Source organism: Phaethon aethereus (genome assembly GCF_964289735.1).
Source record: "Phaethon aethereus genome assembly, chromosome: 3".
NCBI classification, from domain to species: Eukaryota; Metazoa; Chordata; class Aves; order Phaethontiformes; family Phaethontidae; genus Phaethon; species Phaethon aethereus.
The window spans coordinates 96,204,280-96,228,470 of NC_138576.1; the positions used below are offsets into that span (position 1 = coordinate 96,204,280).

Here is a 24,191-nt window from a genome sequence, read left to right on the forward strand (position 1 = left end):
CTCATCTGACTTGCAGCTCTGCAAATTCACGTTATAAATGAATAATTGCATCTACTGTTATTAAAAACTAATAAAACCTGGACGTCACGAACAGCACGGAGGCCACCAAGATGCCCAAGCCTGGACAAAGTCAGGCTAAAATAGAAGAAGTCGAAGAGGTGGGGGACAGGATCGCGAAAGCGTTTTCTCGGGTTTTTTTCTCCTTCCCCCCCACCCCGAGGCAGCCCTTCCCGCTGACGACGCCAGCACCCAGGCCGCCCTCCGCGCCGCGGAACGACCCCGCAGCCCCGCTCCCCGCCGGCCCCATCCGGGCCGGGGCCGCGCCGCACCTGGGCCGGCCCCGGCTCCGCCTCCGCCGCCGCTACAAAAAGCGGCCGCCGGAGCCCCCGCCGCGCAGCCTCCGCGGGGAGCGGGAGTCGGGCTCCTGGGGCCACCCCGGACATGCCCGTCTCCCCGCCGCTCGGCTTCGCGGTCCTGCTGCTGCTGGTGGCCGCGGGAAGGTCTCTCCCCGTCCGGCGGGTGAGTGCCGCGGCCGCGCTGCCGCCGTCGTCCGCCCAACTTGCGCGGCCGTGCTGAGCGGCTGCGGCTCTATGGGCACCTGCTCCGGCCCGGCGACCCCCCGGTTATTCCGCCCCCTCCTCGGCAGCGCGGCGGCCGTTCTCCGCCGGGGCTTTCCGCGCAGCGGGAGGCGGCCGCGGGAGGGGCGGCGGCGGCTCCGGGTGCGCCTCGGGGAGCAGTTAGAAGTTAAACCCGTTACTTTTTGGGGCTGCCCGCGTCAACGCTCCCGGCGGAACAAGCGGCCGCCGGGTCGGTGCGCGGAGGCGATTTCGCGCGTGGGCCACCGCGTAGCTCCAGCGCCCGTCGCGTGCGCCCCCGCGGGGGAGGGAGGGGAGGGAGAGAGTTTGGGTTTAAGGCGAACGGAGGGGAGGAAAGATGCGGAGACGCTGCTGCTGCGAGGACATTGCCCTCGAGGTAACGCTCCCCCCGCAGGAAATCACGGGCCCGCTGGTCGTGTCAAGCAGCCGCGGTGCCGTGGGAAGAAGGGAGCGGGGTGGGTGGCCGTGGGTTGCGGAGTTAGGGGGTGAGGGGGAGCGACCCGGGAGGGGACGTGGTAGACGCGGAGGGGGAGCGGGTGCGGGTGGGAAACCCCTTTCCTGAAATGGGACGGGGGGCAGGACCCGCCGCGGGCGGGCGGCCCCCGCGCTGCCTCCCGGCACGCCGGGAGAATTTCTCCGATGCTCCCTCTGGCAGCGCTCAGGTGAAACAAACGAGGCTGTTGGGTTTCCCTCGTCCTTCGCGGGGTCCGTGGGCGCGGTGGAGCTGCCCACTCTGCCGAGTCGTTTCGTGGAAGAGCCCGGAGGAGGAGGTGGCGGCTGGGGCAGAAGCCGGGCTGTGCAGCGCGAGGGTGGGAAAACCAAGTCCAATTTTCTGTGAAGAGTGCGGGGAGGTGATGGGGAAGAAGGTGAGGGAGGGGGTGATGGACAGAGAAAGCTAACTGCAGTGTGGGGTTGGGGATAGAGAGAGACAAGAGAGACTGTAAGGTTGTCTTAGGTATTGGCTTCTGGGTTTTTTGCATGGCTTTGTTTTCCTTGCTATGGACATCAGGCCCTTAAGGAGCAACAGGCACAAGTTGCATCAGGGAAACTTCCAGTCAGGAAAATCTGTGAGGATGATCAAACACTGAAATGGCCCAGAGAGGCTGGGGAGCTGCCATCCATGGAGGTGTTCATTATTTGACAGGATAAGGCACTGAGTAGCTTAAGCTTGTAGCACTGAGCAAACTAATGATGGGGCTGCCAGAGGCAGAGAATCAAAGTGAAATACCTTTCGTAGCAAAGGCTGGATGCAGAACTGGAGGGGGGAGAGAAGAAAGCGGCTTCTCTGGTTTCAACACTATGGTCACTCCCTGACTTCCTCAGTCTTGCGATAAAGCAAGTACTTTCATAGCCTCTTCTGACACTAGAGGGTCTTATCTGACAACTTGTCCAGAGCAGTGATTGTGCTTGTATGCTGAGACAATGTACAAAATACTCTGCTCAGTCCCAAGTACACAGAAGTGTGGGACTTTGTCGGGAGTCTTTCCTCAGGTTCAATTCAGAAGAGTGTTAAAAGTAGTATTTAAAGTAAACTGAAAACATCACTGCTTAGGCAGTAGTGGATAGTAAAATCTAGGTGATAACAATCAGCTGCAAGGTCTTCTGGTTTAAATGGGCAAGACAGGTGTGAAAGGAAGGTAGGATGACTTGATATGGAGTTGGGGGAGGAAGTATTTTAGTGGTGCTGTGACTACTGTTTTACTTTGACCTTCCCCCTCTCTCACCCCAGCCCCTCAAACAAGTGAGAAAGGGGGGGAGGGAGAAGAGAAAGCTGAGAATGTACATAGAAGGAAGAAAAATTCAAGTCCAGAGTTTTTATCTGAGCTGGTGCTGCTTACTTGCCATCATCTTAAATGCAGGGTGACTGGAAATTGTGTAATAAGTGTCTAGATTTTCCTTACTGCATTGAGGGTAGTAAAATGACCAAGAGCTGGTAGCACATGGCTGCACTGCGGAATCTTATTGCTAATGACAAGCCTCTGTCCTTTTTCTTCTTGGCCTTGAACAGCAATGTCCTGCTGCTGACAGAGCTGACATGCAGCATACTCGGTTGTCTCTCTGAAATCCAAATCCAGTTTTCTGTGTAGTACTTATGCTCAAAAGTTTGATAAGATAATCTTGAAGTAGTTTAAATGTCAGTGAAGAGCACGCCTGAACTGTGCCACAGTTCTTAATTGAGGGTTCTGTTCTTCAGACTACCCCAGTGCTTTTGTTCCACGGGTTAAAATGTGAATAATAAAGGCTCCTGAGTGGAAGTACAGACAGTTGAATTCAGTGGAAATGTTACAGATCTTCTGCTGTCCTCACCTCTTATTTCTGAAGTGCTTTTGTATGGGAGTGGAAGAGTACTCACATCAATATTGACATTAATTGGGGCGTATGGGTATTTAGGTATGCGTATGTAATTGGCACTCAATTACTATTGCGTTATTCAGGTTTATTTAGATAGAGTTGCTAGTCTGTTCTCCAAACCACCACTCAGCATGACCTCTTAGGTTGCAGGTGTTAGGGGTGCATATAGTTACTGCTACTTGTTCACCCTTCTGAAGGCTGCCACAGCTGCTTCTAGTTCTGCAGCATCTGCTTCTTTAACTGTGGGTATCTAGGATGGGGTGTTTGTCTCCGAGAGTGCTAGCTTTGAGTCCTGATAAGCCATGATGAAAAGATGCTGTGCGAGGGGCTGGTTTTGAATGCCTCGCTAGTCTGCTGTACTCTGCTCTTGACAGCACAGAGGTCCCTGGGTGTTTGAACGTCCCAGCACAGGCTTGCAGCACCATGCCCATTTTGACTTCTTGTCTTGTGTTGTGCCCTAACACTGAGAGAACTGAACCTCTCCTGTAGATTTGTGTTTCTTGGAAGTCATCGGGGTGGGAAAATGGCTATAGAACTGGGCTGAAAAACAGATAGGAAAGTGTCTTGGAAACTAGTGACTCCATGCAGAAGCAAGGATGGGGGCTTGGGCTGCATCTTGGTTAGCTGGGTCTTCACCTGAGCAAAACCCCCTCCATACTAAGGTCGGCTGGAAATTCTGTGGTGTTCTTTCTCCATTTTCTGCTCCCAAAAGCTTGCATGGAGCTGATTGTCTTCTTGTCTGCACTCTGGAAAATCAAAACGTGCTAGAGCAGTCTCAGCAGCATGTACTGGAAGTGGTATAGAAAGCAGTGGAGAAAAGAGTGAACAGACAGGGTCTGACACTGTGCCACCTTGCTGTAGTTATTATCAAAGGATACTTGGCTGGCTTCTAGGTAATGGGCTCCTTTCCCAGGAATATGGCCAGGTTCTTCAAAATTTGGTATTTGCAGGCCACTTAAATTCATGACTCTTAATATGGTGTAAAACTTTAAATTGCTTAATCTGTATTAATTTAGATGACTCTACTATTAAATTGGCATCCCAAATGACTAACACCTTTATGTATTCAGAAAATAATGTGGGTTTTGTTGTTTGCTTTCTTTTTTAGAAACAACTCTAATTTTCTAGAAACTCTGTAAAGCTAGTGACAGTGTGTGTACTAGAAAACCAGATGCCCTAACACAGCAAATCTTTTTAGCATGTATAATCAGAAGGTACTTAATTACTCATCATAATATCCCAAACCAAAATGTATGGTGGGGTGGGAGGACCATTTCAGACTTAAGGAGCCTGGGATATCACATCTCCAAGGATCAAAGGAAAGGCCTATACTTCACACAGCCGAACAATGACTTGGCCCTTTGCATCGTTTTAAAGCTCTGATGTCTGGTCCAGGTGAGTTTAAGTTAGTGAAACAGTTCTCAAATCTTTCTACCTTCCCCATAATTTTAGTGCCATTCCTGCACCCACACACACCAAACTGGGCAGCAGCCTGAAAGTTTGGACAACAGTGTTTGGGGTAACGTGCAGGCAGATGCAGCTGAGGAAGGGCATGTTTCATGGCTGTACCAGCAGCAAAGCACGTGTGGCTCTCTTCTGTGAGAAGAAAAACTCATGTTCTCAGTGTCGGAGGTGGAGCTTTGAATAACTAAATCTCCTGCCCTCCAAAAGTTGTAGCTCTGTAGCTGCAGTAAAGTTCAGTGAAACTGGGCCTGATACACAAGGCATAAGCAGTTGTCTGCTGGCTGTCAATGAGATTTTTAAATGTATTGTATCATATCCTGTTTCTGTTAGCCTGTCAAACTAAATTGAACTTTAATTTGCTGTATTGATTGATTGCCAGTTTCTTAAGAGGACAAACCAGGATGTTATCTATGAAATCACAGGGCCTTTGCTAGTTTATAACTTGGAGAAGTCCTTTGGAAAAAGAATTGTTTCCTTCTGCAATGCTGCGGTGAAATGAAAGCTATTATCTTTGCATTTGGCTTCTTTCATTAAAAGCTTTTGTATTTCTTTCTCTGCGGTAAACCAGTGTACGTACTGCCGCCAAGGCTGTCTGCTCAAGTTTCCTTGGCGCAGTGCATCAATTCCATTAGTTTGTGTCTTAACAAAAGTAACTTTACACAATAGCAGACATGTCTTTGCTATGGAAGAGAGTTGTCTGCTCAGTAGATAGAGACCTTCTATTTAAGCCCTATGGTGTTTGCTTGTGAGGCCAAATTAAAACATTGGGCAGGAACTTCTTTAGATAGAATCAAATCTTCCTAACCTAGCTACCCAAGAAAAGACTAAGTTTAATGTTTGCATCCGATCCTTCCCATCAGAAGATGGATTTGCACTTACAGTAGGTGAATATAGGTTTTCTGCTGGTGGCTGAATACTATTCTTTGACCCTTTTGGTCCATTACTGGAAACTGGTATTTATAAATTGCAACCACGCTGGCCTACGATCTGCTGCATTCCAGTGATCCTTTGGTGTGAACGTGGAGGAGCTTGTGAGATGTGTGTCAGCCTTCACGGTTAGGAGGAGAATCTCCAGGCGAAGACACAGCAGCAGCATCTGTGGTTTGTAAGCATGAGCACGGGAAGTCCACCACTTCCACCGCTGAAGGAAAGTAGATGACCCTACTCTTACTGCTATAAATGTGGACCCCTGCAAAGGGAAACTCCCTGCAGTTTTATTGGGGCTTCAGTAAGACTTACATAGAGCATTCCTGGGATACAGTGTGACAGGTCTTTGTGGAGGGGAATGTGAGTGGATTTCCACCAGTTATCTTCCCTTTAATCTTTGTGTCTTACCTGAAAGAAACAAACACCACCAGCTGCCCTCTGATGTATGGGAATGAGCTGATACAGCTTGCTAAGTGTGGATGTGATAGCATAAGAATCTTTCCCAAACGCTTACATGAAAACCTTGCAAGCAACCCCCCTGCCCCAAGTTCAAGTATGACTTCTTAATAGTCTCATAAATACTACAGCTATGTATAGAATAGACACAGGCTTAATTTAATTGACTGAACAATTAAAAAGTGGCAACTGGGTAGAGGGAATTGTAGTTTAGACATGTGGAAAAGAATAGTTCCTTCAGCTGGTCATTTTACTGGCTGCATCTTATTGCTGTTTCACTATAATTGATTGTTAATGGATTGCAATCTTAGTGCAGTCTGGTATTGAGTGCTATTTTTCTTGCAATTGACTGCATTTCATTGTTAGTTAGTTCACCCTCTTGCCATCTTTTTCCTGAATTGTTTTATGCTGGCTTTCCCAATTACCATATTTTTCTGTCTTGTGCTCTTCTGTCCGTTGAGCTCATCTGCGTTCTACTGTTCTGTTCTTGCCTTGTCTCACTTATGCATGTGCCCTGCCACTCTCACAGTGCTGCCTTTGGTGCTTTCAGGACACCTTTTGAAACCTGCATTCTTGTCTTGACGTGTAGTTTTAGCTGTTGTTTGCTGCTGCCCTTCGCCTTGCTCTGTTGCTACTCCTATGTGCTCTCTCTGCTGCACTACAGGAGAAGCTCAGGAAAGCGATCCTGCTTCTGATTGTGCCTTGGAAGTAGCGAAGGAGTCAAGATCTGTGTGCAAATGTTAGACTATGAACTCCTTGAGCACATTTGAGAAGCTTGTGGCTCTTTTGGTGTCCTGCCGTCTTCACTACCTCTTGTTTCCTTAAAGGACAAGTGAGTGTGAGTTAGCTTGGCATCTAAATTTTGTTATACTTTTGGGCATATTGTCTGCTCAACCACTCATGCCTCTTACCATTGTTCAGAATTCCCCCTCCACCCCCCGGCCCCTCTGTAAAACTGCACTGCTTATTTTCTCCCCCCTCTGCCATGAAGCAGTTTCCTGCCAATTTGTTAAACTTAATGTCTTCAGGGCAAACAGGAGGGGTGTGTGTACGGACATAACTGCATGGGACAATCTCTGAAATCTTGGTCGCTTTAAGACTTGCATTTCTGACTAGGACGTTTTGGTAACCCCTCTGATACCTGCAGTTCTGGTGCTGCTCAGCATATCAGTCTGAAAACTGAGCCACCCTGGAAGGCCTCACATCGGGTAAACCAAAACACTTCTGTGACCAGCCTAGAAGAAGCTGGAGGGAGAACGGTGCTCTCATGTATAGCCTTCTCTAAATGGGAAGAATGGTGGCCACTGAGACTTTTGCATTAAGTACATCTCTGGTGCTTGGCAGGAGCTCATGGAAGAGTCCTCCTGCACCAGAGCATGTTTTTGTGGCAGTATGAGTAGTTTGGACTGTGACTTGCTGTGAGGTGTGGACAAGCCAAATGCAGACAAGAAGCTCAGCTACCAGAAGATCCACCTCCCGAGTGCTCTGGCTTTGTTCATAATGGGTATTTCTCTGGTGCTTTGAAAGGTGGTCCAACTACTTGTGAGTGTGTCTGGTATGTTGAAGCAAGTTGAGGAGTGGCAGCTGATGCCATAACCAAGCTTTACCATGCTGACTACTGAGTTCTGATAATCAAGGGAGACATACAGAACTCTTTCCAAAGGAGTGTGTGGATTGCACCTCTTAAAAGCAGACTTGGGATTATCTCAGGATATGTAGCATCAATCTTCCTTTTCCTCTGAATTCTGCTAGCAACAAACTTCTATGTGTTTCTTTGCCATAGGAGACAACTGTCTCACTCTGCCATTTGCTAATATTCCTACTCCCTTTTTGCTCTATAGATGCACTATAGATGTCAATACCACTGCTCATGGTATTGACCATCTCCTGGATGCTATATTCATCCTTATGTATTGTTCCATTCTGAAAACTGAAAGATTTTTTTTTCTCAAAGCATATTCCAATTGCTTGGTTGCCGCTCAACTCTTGCAACTAAGTTTCAAAGAGTTTGTTTTTAATGTGACCAGACTGAGTCCAATTTTTCATTTGCTCATCTCTTTCATCAGTTCAGTCTTTCTTGCTGTCTGAAAAAAGCCCTCATAAAATACGGGTAATTGGACTGCGTGGAAATGTAGGGTGTGACTGGGGGGAATAAAGGAGGGATGGCAAGTAGATGACTTCTCAACTGCAGTGGTGTGACTCAGTCCTCTAAGAATCTCTTAGAGCAAATAAATCAAAGGATTACCTTGATGGGTGTCAAAAGCTCACCTTCAAAAAAGCAAAACCGAAAACCCACCCTAAACTAGAACTAAACTACCATAGTATTGTACAACATCCACTTTTTTCTTTGAAGTTTGCTGTCCTATAGGGCATTAGGAGGACAGTAGGTGAAAGGATATGGTATGTCCCTGCAATTGCAGAGTTCTCATCACCAAATATTATTTTTTTTCCAAGATGACATAGTCAGCTTTTAATGGAGAGAAGAACACAAGGTCTGTGCTCAGTTAGATGGGGAGACTCTGTTTTTAAGTTAGTTGTTAGGTTTGAGGCTATGTATGCACAAAGCATACGAGAAAGTATTTGATGTGCACGTTAGCAGGAGCCTTAGTGGATGTGGCTTAAGATTGTATTCTATGCTGCAGTTCATTTCTAAAGGCCCATCTTTGGGGAGGGATTGGAGATGTTAGACTAGCTTTCTCTACTTTTGTCTCTCGCCCTTCTGTGATATTCAGCTTGCTCTTAGCTTTTGTTGAGTAGAAGATAAATCCTAGGCACAACTGTGCCATATGTGCTGTCAGCAGCCCAGCAGATTTTTTGTTTTCTCCCTCCTGTAAAGGAGTCTAATTCAGAACTATAGCTGATAAAGAAATGGCGAAAGCCTTGCTGCCTTTGGAGGGTGTTTCTGGTCTAGTTTTCTGCTTCTGCAGGCACCTGGTAGAAATTCTGAAGTATGGGGTTAATGTAACTACTAAGCTGTGGTGTGAAAAAGTAGTAATTGTTGCCTTTCAGACCTTCTGGGAGAGACTGGCATGCCTGATATCCGCAGGCTTCTGTCATGAAGATTAATTTCCTGACATGCACAGATTTCTGGCAATGCAGTAGCCTCTTCATAGATTTTCTTCAAGATGGAAATTGATAACTTTGTTTGCTCCCCTGACATGTCTAGAGTGCTGTACAGAAGCTGCTGAAGAGTTGCTGTAAGACATTTTGACATAAAGAAAGGCTTGCGTGTACAGAAGCATTGACAAGCATCATGTGCCCATCTTTATGCTGAATTGGAGGGGGAAAACCAAGAAACTTTCAAAAGACTGGTTTTTAAGTTACAGAATGCTCTATCCAAGTTACTACTTTATGAAATGAATTACTTTACTCATCCCTATTTGATCTTTGTATTGTTCAGACTCAGTGAGCCCCTTGGGAGCTGGAATAGGATGGCAGAGCAAGGTACCTGTCTGGTTTGGGAAGTCCAGAAGCCTGTTGCCTCTATGGCTGAACTGTGACTCCTCTACAGACTAATCTTTGTGCTGAGGAGTTTTGTACATGGAAACCCAAAATCTGTGCCTTTTGGACAGGGTAAGCATCTAGGCATCAGTGCTTAAAATTTTCACTCTGTTTCAGTAGGTGAAATTGAGTAGGAAATGTGAAGTTTGAAGGGAACACCAACATCTAAGAAGGTAATGGCATGCCTCATATGCCCTAATATCACTAGAGGTGCTACAGCTGTTGTGGAAAGAGCCAGACCCTGGGAAAAAAAAATCGTACACTTCCATGTAACTCACCTTTAAAAGTGTTGTGGATATTGGTACAGCTGTGCATGGGTTACAAATAAGAGGGACAGCCCAGTATCACTGGATCAATGACATTCAGTTAGGTCAATCCCCATCTTCCACCTTCAGTCCTGTTCCTCCCAAATAAAAATGTTCTGCTGTACAAAGCTAGTTATACAGAACAAATGAAGCTTTTATTTTTTAACCCTTGAGATGGGAAAAGTAAAGGGATTGTATTTGAGCTGAATTATTTGAAATAGCTATTGGTCTTAGCTTTTCTCAGAGGCTGTGGTGTCCTCTAATCTATTGCCCTTTTCATTACTGTTTCTTAATGAAGAAATTCATCAAGTACCATTTGAAATGCATCACTCTAAGAATAACAAAAAGATCCCATTCTTTTTAAACTTGGTGACACTGCACGCAGAGTACACTCTGGAAAAAAGGCAGGAAGCTATTATATGCTGTTTACAGTGACGCTACATACTTATAGATTGCACATCAAATAAATTAAGATGTGTTTGTAGCAGACTTCTTTCAAAAAGCCCTAAATCCTTAATATGTATGAGTTCTCTCAACGAAATGAAGTGCCACAGAGATGGTATGGAAGACATTCAAGTATACAGGTGGTCAGAAACATCCTGTTCAAACAGTATTTCAGAAAGCTAAGTTCCCACACATTTAGTGTTGTGATAGATGCACTTTAAGCCTAGATCTCAGAACTCCTGTTTATTAGTTGATTGTATCTAAAAGTTGATACAGGGAACTTTTTGGAAAACTGCATTCAGTCTCATTCAGCTTAGCTCCCCATGGACTTCCAAGGGGCATCTATTGTTAGTTAAAGGATAAACTTGCATTAGAAGATATCTGTAGAAAAATTCAATGTGCTTTGAATTTGTTCATTGCACTTTGGGGATTAAGATGCTTGGTGGTAATGAATGAGGCTATTAAAGCTTTGTAGAATAAAACTGATAATTTTATCCTTACATCTCATTAGCAATAAAATGTTAGCTTTATGGTTTAAACTCTTAACTTTTAATGGCCTTGCAACAGTGGAGATGGTTGTAAATTGCAAGAAACAAATCTGGAGTTTGAAACTGCATTTCTTGATTTCTTGTTTTGTCTAAGCTATATTGGTGTCTCGGGGCTGGAATCACAGAATGGCTGAGGTTGGAAGAAGCCTCTTGAGGTCATCTGGTCCCACCTCCCTGCTCAAGCAAGGCTACCTGGAGCTGGCCCTGTGATGGAGAAAAATATTTATTTACTTGTGTGGTAAGATAGCATCCATCCTGATGGGTCATGAAGAAGCCAAAGAGCTCTATATTTCTGAGCCTGTTTCCCTACTTGCTGCTTGTAATAAATGAGCGTTGGGACATCCTCTAACAATTCAAGGAAACTTTCATTTTGCTCCTCAGTCCTACCTTCTTTCGCACTCTGCCACCCTTCATACTCCTTAATTAACTAGAAACTGAGTTTACAAGTGGTATTTCACCATTCAAAACTCTTTTTCAGCATGCAGAAGTCTAATAGAACTCCATACAATACTTATAATCACCTGATTGGACTCAAATAGACCTTTACATGATTGCACCAGGAATGAAACTTTATAGGCATATGGAAATGGGAAATGATTATGTGGATTAATCTATTCCCCTATATTAATTCTGGAGAAAGCTGTTGCAGTTGTAGACTCTTTGCTTTCTGTAAAGAAGCCTTGAGTTAGTGCAGCTTTCACTAATTCTGCTTGGTTTTGGCAAAAGGGTGTCACAAGCTTTCCAAATGTGAACAGCAGTCTCTTGTTTGGACCTTTATGGTGATCTTCCAGGATGCTCTTTCTTTTCCCAGAAGGACGATGATAGAGAGGGCCTTCTGGTTTTTTTCTGGTTGGGTTTTTTTTTTGGTGGTGGTCTGTTTTGGGGTTTTTTGTTTGTTGTTGTTGTTTTGTAGGGACAGCAGTGTATTGTGGAGAAACTCTTTCGAAACCTGTTCAGGATAAAATGTTTCTTGTTTTCAGTAGAAAAATGGAATTTCTGTGTGGGCATGGGTAGGAAGTATATGCTTTCATCTACATAAAGTAGTTGGGGTCCTCTTTGGGAAACAAGGCTCTGACTTCTGTACACGGCGAAAGGGAAGAGGGAGAAGCTGGGTAACAAACTGTCCACGTTGTTGCTGTAGAGTCATGGTTAGGCTGAGTAATCAAGGGAGATGTGCTATCCAAGACAGTGGTTGTTGGTGGCAAGGAGTCTGGCCAAAGTGAAACTTGTGGCTCATTCACAAGCTGTTGGTCTTTGCTAGTTTTCTTTTTATCTTATATAGTGCCTGCGCTTGCAGGTGAAGGCTTTCTTCTAGGAATAGGGAGTGGAATAGTCAGGTGAGAAAAGAAATGGGAGTGGCTCAAGATTTATGTTAAATATGTCTGCTCCCTATGCAAGTCTCGTGCAACACTTTGTGGCTGAGACATGACAAGAAATGTCCGGGCTCGGGGGGGGGGGTTCTTGACTATCTTGCACAGAAAGATTTGAAGTTGCAAATTTTTAATATCTTACTCCATTTTAGGGAGATTGAGTTAGGTGATTAATATTCCTGTGGCCATATGTTTTAATTATTGAACAGGGAGATGGGTTACAGTGTTGTGTTGCATTTTGCATATAAAGTAGGAGCGGTTGTTGCTCGCGCTATTCATAACACAGTAGGATGACCACACGTGCATGTTGCTATAATCCATGCAGTAAGATGACCCCTTCCAAATACCTGTTTTGGGGAAGGCGTGGTAATGATGAACTTTCTTCTGTGTGCACTTAGTATCCAAGCACACAGACTTGGTAAATTATTATGATGGGTGCCTTGAAAATAGCTACAGAAAGCAGTAGAGTACAAATCCCTTTTTATATGGAGTCAGGGTTGAAGGACTATGTTTTTCTGAAAGTGTTCTCGGTTCCTGTGTAATTGATGGCAGGAGGAGGAGGGGTTACAGCTGCACAGTAGATATCTTAATCAATGAGACTATTTGTACTATTAAACAGTATACTCTTTAGAGCCAGGCGCTTAATAACGGACTAAGCTGTCAGTCGGTGCTACACATAGTACGTAGGGAGCTTAAAGGCTGTAATATGGAGAGAACAAAGCTAGTGTAAACATCCTTTATAGTTCATGAGGTTAACTTTCTACTTGCTCAAGCTTTCAATAATTAGTTTCCTTCATGTCTGTCCCTTGCATTGCCCCTTGCTTGTAGAGTTCTCGGGTTCAACAACTTGGTTCACAGCCTGGCTTTAATCTTTGCTGTGTGCTGTCCCCTGTTGTCTTTGAAAATACTCTATAGTTTATCTTCAACAGAAAGAATGGCAAAGCCAAGATTAAAGAGGACTGTAAGTCTATCTGGGCTGCTTGGCATGATGCTTAAATTAAAGCTTTAAAGACAATTCATATGTTCAAATAATTAATGAATATGTCTGTACTTCAGAGAAGGGGAGGGAGAGAAAGCCTCTGTACTGGCTGATCAAGAGAAACCAAACTTCCAGTTGGTGTGGTAGAAAACTTGCATAAAAATCCTGAATTCCAGATACTTTGTCTTGTCCCCAAATTACATCTGAGATGATAATCTGTATGTTGATGCTACTTTATGGCCTCTGGAGTTTTTTTGTTTGTTTTTAATTTATGGCTGTTCTTATTCTTCCCTCTTTCCCCTATTTTTGTCATGCTGGAAATATTTGGAGCAAAATCAAGCTCTGGAAATAAACAGATTTATTACACTGTTCAGTGTCTGCATCCTGCTCAATGGACAGCTGGGATCAGCACAGAAGAAAAGTGTTTCTTGAAAGGCAGCATGGGCAGCAGACTATGTCACTGGGAAATGAGAAGATAATTTCATAGCAAATTTGTAGCAAGCTTGGAACACTGTCAAGTATGGGATGACAGGCAATCGACGTGGAAATACTCAACTTCCAACACCATTGTGAGCTAGCTGCTTTGTGCTTATTTTGCAATGCTTGTCTTTTATTTTAGTTTTATGATCCAAACTGGAAAAGAAACTATTTGAACAGTTAGGAATGGAAAGTGTCAGCCTACTTTGGTCTTGACTAAATCACTTTCTCTCTAGCCTTCTTTTCCCTCTCATTTGTTTTTTCCTCCTCCCTGGCGCCTTTTTGACCATTTTTGGTCCAAGTAATCTGACAAGAGAAATGTTCTGTGGGTTAGTGTCCTTTCCATTAAAAGTTTTGGTAGAAACAAAGCAGACAAGCTGGCCAGTCTGCTGTGTGTTTGTCCGGTTGCCCAAGCTGCTCATCTAATGGGCTCTTCCAGGGAGCATGTCCTAGCTCTGGCCAGAGTTGTCTTCCTGTCCTCCATATAGTGAGTTACTGCCTTTTTTGGTTGTGTTGTTTCTTTCTTTGAATTCCACAAAATGGACACTGCTGAACAACTCTTGTTAAGACTGAGGTCTTTAGGATATTTTTTTTTTTTCCTGAAACACTTGTTTTATGTAGTGATCAGCCTAGTGAGATCCTGTACTCAACTGGAGCCTTGCTAAGTTGTAGTGATGAGCATTGGTGTTTGTTTTTGTTTTTGAAAAGCTAATAAAAATGTCCTTTTTTCTTTTTTTAAACACTCTATATAGCTAAATGAGTCTTCACTTTGGAGATAGGAAGTGCAAAGGATGAAACTAATAAATTCATTACTTGCTCATTTTAATAATTGGAAACTCATGTGTAAAGGATGTTGAGAGGTGTTTGCATGCACAAAGACTTATTCACGGGATCTGATTAAATCTTGGTTGCTATAAAGGAGGAGGATGCACCTTACAGTGACCTGAACAGAAGCTGTTCCTGCAGGTGGTTGGAGCACAAGGTTTTTTGTGTATCTGCTATTTTTAACGTCATCTTGGCTATAGGCTTTAAGAATATAGTTGAAGCTGACCTTCCTTTCCTTTCCACTTTGTACTTTTAATTCCAGATGGGTAAGAAGAATCTCTGGCTCACTAGGTAAAATCTTAATTGTAGCATATTCTATGGTGTCCACACGTCGATCTTAAAAGGTCTATCTGATCTACTGACTTCACAGGGTTTAAAATTTATGATTTTATTACTTGGTGATAAAGAATAACTTGGTTTATTTTGTGGTGACGTTTTTTGGGTTTGTTTTTAAAGGACTATTGGTGATTGCTTTCAGCCTGCTGAGAGCTCAATGTGACTAATAAGACATGGAGAGAGAAGCTGTGATAATGAGTTTGTTTTAAAAGGTGCTTTTATAATAAAAGAGCAAGAGTGTCTCAGATAGCTTTGGAGATAGTAATCTTAGGGTGAGTTTTGCTGTATTTCCATAATACACAAAATAAAAATGAATTTAAGTATTATATGTGGGTATACATGTTAAAAAAAATTCTGAGGAATTTAGGCAGAATCCAATAATTAAAGTTAGGAAGTGAATGGAGACTATTAATGCTTCCATACTGTGAATCCACTTAATGTCCTGTGCTTTGAGTCATCGTGTCTTCCTAGACTCAACGTATGCTCAGTAAGAGGGAGAGGAAGAAGACTGCAAGAAAGGAAAAAGGCAAAGGATATGTAATGCTGTATTCTCTGGGTGCTTTGGAAGGGTGTAAAAGGGCTGGGTTGACACACACGTGTGTGGCTGGTGTGATGTTTGAGCAGAACTTTCACATACGGTGGCTAATTTACATATTTTAAACTTAAATGTTTCAGTGAACTTTCTGTCCTCAAAGCCTACACTGCTAAAGCAAAAAGATACTTGAGGTGGAAAGAGGGACTGTTGTCAGTATATCAGCGTGCTACTTTGCTAGCTGTGAGCAACAGACTTATTTTTTTGGTAAGGTGGTCAGGCATGAAAGCTTTTACCAATCTCTAGGAGCAAATGTGATCTACAGCCCTGATACTGCAGCACTTCCAACTACAGATTTTGACTTGTTTGTCCAACTTGACAGTTTGCCCAATCCATTCTTTCTTCTAGTTGGAAAAGTAGAAATAAATGTGAGCTACAATCTGCAGCTGCAAAGCTGAAAGAGTAAAAATGATGGGAAAGGAAGAAATTATCATATAAAAGCACAAACGCTTTCAACTTTGAGGTGTTCAAGGTTCTGATAGTGTCCCCAGTACCTCCAGCTGTGTAGTCATCTTCTGTAACAAACCATTCTTGTAAGAAATGGAAGTGGTGGCTAAAATAACTTCAGCAATGATATGTAGCAAAAAGGAAGCTGGTGGCAACAGGTACAAACCAACAGTTTAAAAATGCTAGTGAAGGTTAAAGCATCTGAAAAGCCTGTGGTGGCTGGGGCTGAAGGACAACTGGCTCCTTTGAGAAACCAACTCAGTCTTAGTAGCAGTGGGGTGGAGGAGTCTGGCCTCTCCTCCACATGGCTCCAGAGCAGTGTTAGCACAGTACTGCATGGTAGCAGTACTATGAAAAATTCAGCTTGTGTTTCCTTCCACCAGTAATTATTAGCTGTTTGATATTCATGCAATAGTGTTGTGAAAAGGCTGAAAAATTATCTAAGGTCACAAATACTAATCAACCTGTTATCTAGGCAAAATTGAATTGGGTGTATTTTAATTACACCAGTCCTATTTTATTAATTAAAACTACTGTGACATACTTCATGTTTTGCAGGGTAATTCCTTCTAAGGAAACTTATTTGCATGGCTAATTCAACTCGGACCAGAAAAAAGAATTCAATACTGAGGGTAATCAACCACAGTAGCAGTGTCGTTCTCACAGGGTGCAGTGGATTCTCTGTCACTTGGAGTCGTCAAGTCAAGATTAGATGTGTCATGGGTATTTTCTGGTTAAGCTAGCATGTGTGAGATGGATGCAGAAGTTAGTGTTGGGCTCTAGAAGGTGTTATGCAGGAAATTGAGATTCTCATCATGGGTCTTTCTGGCCTCAAGGTCACCATGGTTGCCATGTACCATTCCTAGTGGCACAAGGTGAAAAATCATGAGTTGTCTAGTAACAAGTGTAGATGAAGAGACCTTAAGGGCTATTCCTCCAATAGCTGAAGTCCTCAAGTCTTTGAGAGTAATAAACATTGGACTCCTACCTTAAAATTTTTATAGGTAGTGGGCTTCATTTTAGGCTCCTCTTAGTTCTAAGATGGTGGATAAGATCATCCTTGAGCCTCGCTGTGAGCTGTGCTGCTTTTGTCTCCGCTTCAAAGCAACTCTCATCCTCTTAAACATTTTGCCTGTTTAATTTTGTCCTGGAGAGTTCGCCTGTCCAGCTCGTGGGGTGATGGCATGAGTGCATATGGTGGCATAAGGAGAAGAGGGGAACAAGTCAGGGAGGAAATCACAACCTTTCTCTGGGGACAGAGGAACCACTTATTTCAACAGCAGTGCTGGTTTATGCTGCTTTAAATGCTCATAGTTATGCTGTAAGATGTCTCTCTGCTCCAGAACTACGTCTTAAGGATGAACTGAGATGTAAAACATAAAAATCCTTTGCAGAGCACGTTAGTTCAGAGAGCAAACTTTTCCTCAGAAAAGACAATGTGTCAAATAAAGCCACTTCTATTTAAGTTCCCAAGTTTTTTTCTCTAGCCTCTTCTCTGTGAATCTATTCTGTTCCTACAAGTGCTGCTTGATTTAAAGTTAATGTCAGATGGGAAATATGTGGCTATGAAACTACGAACATGGAACTAATGGAATAATTTTAATTCCTTTAAATGACCTATCCATTTTCAGCTTTATTACTGCATGGTCACTGCTTCCCTCGGTGCTTTGAAAATTGGAGCTGGGAGAAGGGAAGCGTTGTGCACAACTTAAAATATTAATGTTGATAAAGGTTAGAGACTTGACTGGAGGGGCAGCCTGCTCTTCTGTGTTTCCATTTGTCCAGGCTGGACAGCTTTCTTGAAGCTCTCTGCATGTTTTCCTTTGCTTGGCTTATGAGGTTGTTTCACCCTGCTCTTGGGATTTATCCTGTCTCTTGCTTTCTGAAAACCAGTATGCTTGCTGCCTGAACAGCAGTCTTCATCTGATGTTGACTTTCCCCTTTGTTTTGAAGGTCTTACTCAAGAAGGGTGGGAAGAAATCTAAGTTCACTCAGCTTTACCATCAACACAATTGCAGTTCACTTCTGTAGCTTAAGCCACAAACCTCTTCAGCTCCACATACCTCTATGAGAGTATGGAAAGGAAAGAAGGGCTAAAGTGGAGGCAAGCTGATTTCCATGGAGAGTTAGACTGTCTTTGGAACTGGCTGCTGCCACAGCAGACCTGCAGGGCTGGAGGCCGTGATAGCTGCCAGAAGTAAAGAAATAAGACCTGGCCCTGAGGCGGTAAGGATTCTGAATGAAGAAAATCCACTGGTCTCCCACGTATTGGGGAAAATGATGTAGTGAAACTCCAACTGATGAAGATCAAAGCCTGCTAGAAGTGGCATGAAGATGGTGTAGGGATAAACCTCTGAAAAATCAGAGGCTACGTCTTGCATCTGAGTGCCTTTCTTGTGCCACTGTTGGGAGGCAGAAGCATGGCAGCGTGCGGGATTGCCTTATGGAACTAATGCATTAATGCATAGCGCTGATTCAACTTGTGCAGTCAGCGCCAGGATCCCTGGGAAGAAGAGGGACTGAGTATTAGTATCTGAACATTATACATGCAAGGTTAATGCAATGGAAGTAAAAATGTAGAGGAATAGGGAGAACAGTGAGCTGATGTGTGCGTGATACTGAAATGGGTTGCAGGCTGCTTACTCATTTTATTTCTTACCCAATCAAAATACTCGGAGGGAATTGGGAAAATTTGCTGTTTTGTTTCTTTGAGAGACTCACAGTCTAGAATGCCTGATAAACTGTCCCAATATTGGCTACTGAAAGAAATGTTTGAGACTTGTTTTTATTAAAATTCTCAAACTACATCCTCTGAGCTCAAGGAACTGAAGGTACTAAAGTAAGATCTCAGGGTTAAGCATACAGAAGGATTTTTAATTTTATTAGCTTCTATGCCATTTACATATGCAGCTGTCATGATCCTGACTTCAGAGGACTGATATTGCTATCTCCTTGGGCAATGAGGAGAAGACGGAACTCCCAGAGTCTATTTGTGCCTTGGTCACTCATTCATATGCTGTAATACTGGGTATCTCATAATATTTTCGTTCTGCTGAGCATCCAAAATGAAGAAACTGTGGTTGTCTTTTTGAAAGCGTTATTGTGGTAGATTAACTCAGATTAGAAGAAAAGCCTGATCTGATTCGTATAGAAATAGTGTGGTTCATAAGTTGCTTTGCAGTCCTAGAGTAAGGAAAGTCTGTGATTCAACTTGACGTGCCTGTATTTCTGTAGTCTGCTTCCCTGGCTGAGAGGGACTGTAGGAAAACTGGGAAGTAAATCTATTCTGGTTAAATTTGACAGGTACTTCTACTTGTCTAAAGGAGGAGGAGGAGGACGGGAGGATGTTATTGACCTTTCAAATCATTTGAGTCGAGCGTGGTAAGAGAATACTGTTGTGATGAAATACTGAACAGCTAAGAATTGTTTGGAATTCCTTGATTTCCAAGTCTTCAGCCTGCTTAGTCCTATGCAAAGCTCTAAAAGCATCAGTCCTGTATTAAGGATACCAAAAAAAAAGGAGCAAAAGCTAATGTCAATTAATTTATTAATGAAAGCTTCTGGTTTTAAGGGCTTTCATTCCTGTGACCTGCAACTAGATGAATTCTGTCTGAATGCAATTATAAATATTGTAGAAGATGGTGATGACTGTCCTCAGAGAATGAGAAAGCAGAAAATTTAGGTTTCAGGTGGGAGCTGAAAAGAGCATTTATTTTTTGCCTTCAGGGAAGCTGAATTGGCCTCTGTAAATAAAAGCAAATGTAAAACTGTGCAGAAGTGAAAGCAAACATTGTAGCCCACTCGTATCTGCTTGTTGACTCTTGCTTATAACATCCCTTCTGGAGAAAGATGACTGTACCGCCTTAGCTACCAAGACCTCACAAAAACAGCAGGCTGTTGTCAAGTTAAGATGATGCTTTAAATTGCCGCTCTGCTTAGAGGCAAAAAAAAAAACCAAAAAAACCAAACCAAAAAAAACCAACCAAAAAGCAGCCCTGTATAGGGAAGATAAACTCTTCTTCTTTTAAAAAGGCAGAAAGAAAAGGACATGGGAGGTGGGATGAGGCAGGAATAAAAGTTCTGTGTTTGGGTGGTCCCTGGAAGAGGTAATGCCATCTGGCTCCTCTGCCTGGGAACACAGCTCTGAGGAGGATGCTGCAGCAGAGTGTGGTGCCAGATTTTTTCTTCTAGCTTGTGTCCCCTATTGATGTTGATGTCCAGGGACTGCAAGAACTTCCCATCAAAGTTTGGATTAACTAACACGGTTGTCCAATGTGAACTTAACTTCAGGCATGTTGATGTTTGTCAGCCTGTGTTCCTTCTGTGTTTCACAAGATCAGAGTGCAGTCCCTGGGTAGCATCTCAGTACACCTTTTTCATTTGTCTTACTACTTTTTTTTTTGTTCATTTTAATGTTTCTCCATGTTGGGCTGAGTTAAGACTCTAGCATTTATGCAACATTGCTCTTGTCTTGTTTTTGACAAATCAAGCCCTTGGAATATAATACTTGGCAGCCGTGTGGGTTGAATGCTGAAAAGTATAATATTATATGCAGGCTGTAAAACACCAGACTGCATCCAACCGAGTAAATGTGAACTCTACTGTGTATGATACAATACTGCAAGGATATTATTGAAGAGGTTCTGTCCTATCATTGTGTTATGCAAAGGGGTACCTCTGCATTGCCTTTAATATTTGGAAGGAAGACAGATGATGTCTAGAGAATGAGCTTCACTGGCAGAGCTTCTCTTGTATACTCTGTTCTCAAATGTGTCATAACTGTTGATGAAAACACGAGCAATTTGTGAGGACTCTACATATAACTGCCTTGGCAGGGAGTGGGTAGGTGGGAAAGAGCAATATAGCAGATAATGGGACAGTGGACCTTGAGCCACCATGACAGTGAGCTGCTGGGGGAGTTAATTCACATCAGTTAAAACCAAAATAAACTACTGTCCTCAACTGAACTGCGAAAGCCATACAGATTCGCTTGTATTCTTCTCTAGCAATCTCTAAACAACAGTAGATGTAGAACCCATGGAAGTATATACTGGAGTTTCTGGTTTTGTGTGTGGTGGTGCTTTTTAAATAGCTTTGTGGCGATTGCTTTTCTATCAAATCCTTTTTTTTTTTAACTGGAGAACTAAGTTACACTTTTTTATTAAAAGCAAAATGGGAATGCATTCAGCGTGAGGAAAGGACTGTGAAGGCTAATATGTTGATTTATTTGGGTTTTTTCCTTGTTATTGAGCATAGTGCAGGGGTTGTGGTGATGGGATGACAAACTGGTGACCAGATTTACATTGCTATAGGATTCATGATCCTGGGAAAAATAGCTAGCTTTCTACACCATGCCTTCTGATCCAGCACCATGGCTCTTTAAGGACAGTGACTGTTAAATAGCCATTTGAAAAGCTGCGGGGAGCTTAAGTCCCTTGGGAGACTTTGGTGTGAAAGGTGAAAAGATTTAGAATCTTTCTTGCCTAGTGAAAATACAGGTTATTTACAGCAAAGTCGTTTGCTCAGTCCCTGAGGTTATGATGAAAATTACTGTTGGTTTTTGGTTGGGTGTGGTTTTTTTGTGAAATCCTCTTTATTTTTTTTGTGCTTGGAAACTCAAATGTTGCAATTCCCTGGCTCTGTGGGACTGCAGGCTCTGTCTCTCGGCTCAGCCAGACTGCTGGGCCATTGCTGGCTCTTACAGAGAAACCAGTCAGTTACAAGCTTAAGAAACAGATCCTTTCAAATGCACTTTGCTCAGTATGTCATAAAGAACCAGCTTAACTAATTGCATTTTAAACCACAGCAAGAGGAGCCAGAAGGCCAGCTTTGACAGATGTTCTTTGCCTTGTTTTACTTCAGCAGCTCAGAGACCTTCAGGATGAATCAGTTGCCCAAATGTAGGCATCTAGTGCTGCTCGAAGTCTCCTACAGTATTCAAGACCCTGTGTGAGACTAACCGATGTACTGTAGGGTGCGGGGGAAACCTGTATCTCTCTGCAGCTGTGGCAGGAGACAAAGCAAAAGCAATCGTGCGTGTTGAGAGGAACAGTAGGTGCCCGTGACCAAGCATCCGAATTCTGCCCTAGAAGTCCTCTACTTTTTCAGCCCTATATATCCCTCGCTGTCCCTGTACTCCACTGTGATAGTACATGATAGCGGTGTCCCTCAGGGGTCTGTACTGGGACCAGTACTGTTAAATATCTTTAATAGACAGTGGGATTGAGTGTACCCTTGGCAAGATACTAAGCCAAGTGGTGCCGTTTATTCACCTGAGGGAGGGGATGCCATCCAGAGGGACCTTGACAGGCTTGAGAAGTGGCCCCATGTGAACTTCATGAAGTTCAACAAGGGCCATTATCAGTAGCAGTACAGGCTGGGCGATGAAGGGGTTGAGAGCAGCCCTGCAGAGAAGGACTTGGGGGTATTGGTGGATGAAAAATTGGATGTGAGCTGGTAAGGTGTGCTTGCAGCCCAGAAAGCCAATCATATGCTGGTTGGCTATAAAAGAAGGGTGGCCAGCAGTTTGAGGGAGGTGATTCTGCCCCTCTACTCTGCTCTCATGAGACCCCAACTGCAGTACTGCATCCAGCTCTGTGGCCCCCGGTGCAAGAAAGACATGGACGTGTTAGAGTGGGTCCGGAGGAGAGCTGTAAAAATGATCTGAGAGCTGGAACGCCTCTCCTGAGAGCCCTTGGGTAGTTCAGCCTGGAGGAGAGAAGGCTTTGGGGAGACTTTATTCTCGCCTTTCAATCCTTAAAGGGGGCTTATAAGACAAATGGAGAGAAACTTTTTACCACGGCTTTTAGTGTGCTAGGACAAGGGGTAATGGTTTTAAACTAAAAGAGGGTAGAATTACATAAGGAAGAAATTATTAAGTATGAGGGTGGTGAGTCACTGTAACAGGTTGCCCAGAGAAGCTGTGGGTGCTCCATCCCCAGAAATGTTCAATGTCAGGCTGGGCAAGGCTTTGAGCAACCTGATCTAGTGACACATGGCCCTGCCCACAGCAGGGGGATTAGAACTAGATGATCTTTAAAGTTCCCTTCCAACCCAAACCATTCTATGTTATTACAACACTTTTCATTAAAAGTTGAGTTCCTTTTCCAGTAGCATAGGCTGCGTTTTCTTTCTAAACCTGTGAGGGTAGATCTGAAGTGCTCTTCTCATCTTCAGCTTTGTAGCTTTCCCTGCTCCCACAACACTGCTCAACTTTGCCTTTGTTCCTTCTGTCCTGTTTCTAGTGCTATGCCTCTTGTATCTGTTTAAAAATGCAATTTAAACTCTTTATTCTGCTGTTTTGCTTGCTCTGTTGTATAACTGCATCAATAAAAGTCCTCTTCTAAACAGCACTACACAAAGCATGTGTCTAGATTTGCAATGCACAGTAAAATCTCCTTGTACAGGAGTCCTATGATAATTTAGTTCTCACGAGTACTGGCACAGTGTCTTCCACTAAAATTGTGGGATTGCTTTCTGCTGTCCAAGAGTTTGGGAGTTATAGTTGCTTTTGAATTTTGCTTTCTTCTCTCTCTGCATACTTGCTCAGTAGTTTCTTCTGTCATGTTTGGCTGGCTCATATAATACATCCTTGACAGGAACATTCACCAGAACAGATGAAAGACATTGTAATGAAAATAACATTTTCTGGTAACAACAGCTGTCAATCTAAATATGTGTATGCTTCAGTTGTAAGCATACAGATTCACGGGTCCCACAGCAACCAAAGAGGAAACCTCTTTCCAGGCTGGGAAAGCTCTTTGTGGGGCAGAAGAACTCTGCAGGTAACTGTTCTTGTCCCGGATCTGTCCCTCACTGAAGACAAAAACAATAGAATAATCCCTCAAACACAGGTTTGCATCACATGTTCAATCTAGCCTACCTGACCTACAGGAGTTTGATTTCATTTATTTACATCTCTAGAAGATGATGCTTAATTTTGTAACATGCTGAAATATTAGGTTGTACTTTATTCCCTTGATTTTTATTTTTTTGAGACTGTATACTATGCAAGTTGATTTAGGTGTTAAAGTTTGCTTTGACATCTATGCCTCTGAATGCCAAATACTTTGCCTTGATCCGGAAAATTACAGGGGCCAAGAGATATTATTCTCATTGAAATGTACCTTGTCAAAACAAAAATTTCAGGGCTGGGAAGAGAAAACTGCTCGGTTTCAAAGCACACATGAAGCATCCCAGGACAGACCTGGGCTGTCTGGTCCCAGAGTGGAAACCCTTGTGGTCAGTGCTGAATTCTCCTGCCTGTTCAGAGAGCTTATGTATTTGGAATGATTTGTGAAACCATAAGTCAGCTGAACTGGGAGCTGCCTGTGCCTGGTGAAGAGAAGTACTGAGAAGCAGGAATGTGTCTCAAGTTGGTTTTGGTTTTGTTCTTTAAAATGCCTTATTTAAGACTGAGTAAAAGCACTCTTTTTGGAAATCTGCATTTCCAAACCTCCTTTGGGAGATGCATATGCTTATCCTTTTTTCCTTAATCTAGCAAAAATGGGTTTTAAGAATGAGGGGAGGGAGAGTGGTGATTAGTGCCCTTTGCTATTATAGGTTGCTATGG

General features: G+C 43.4%; 1 protein-coding gene across 1 annotated transcript in view; it reads left to right on the plus strand.

The window, feature by feature from the left end:
• Window positions 1-441: 441 nt before the first annotated feature.
• The window catches only part of GLP1R (glucagon like peptide 1 receptor), a gene marked incomplete at both ends in the record, with an annotated part of 85,287 nt that continues 61,537 nt past the window's right edge, over window positions 442-24,191 (plus strand). The window contains one exon of the mRNA XM_081998158.1: window positions 442-519. Coding sequence (XP_081854284.1) covers window positions 442-519 — 78 coding nt within the window. The remainder of the gene's footprint in view (window positions 520-24,191) is intronic.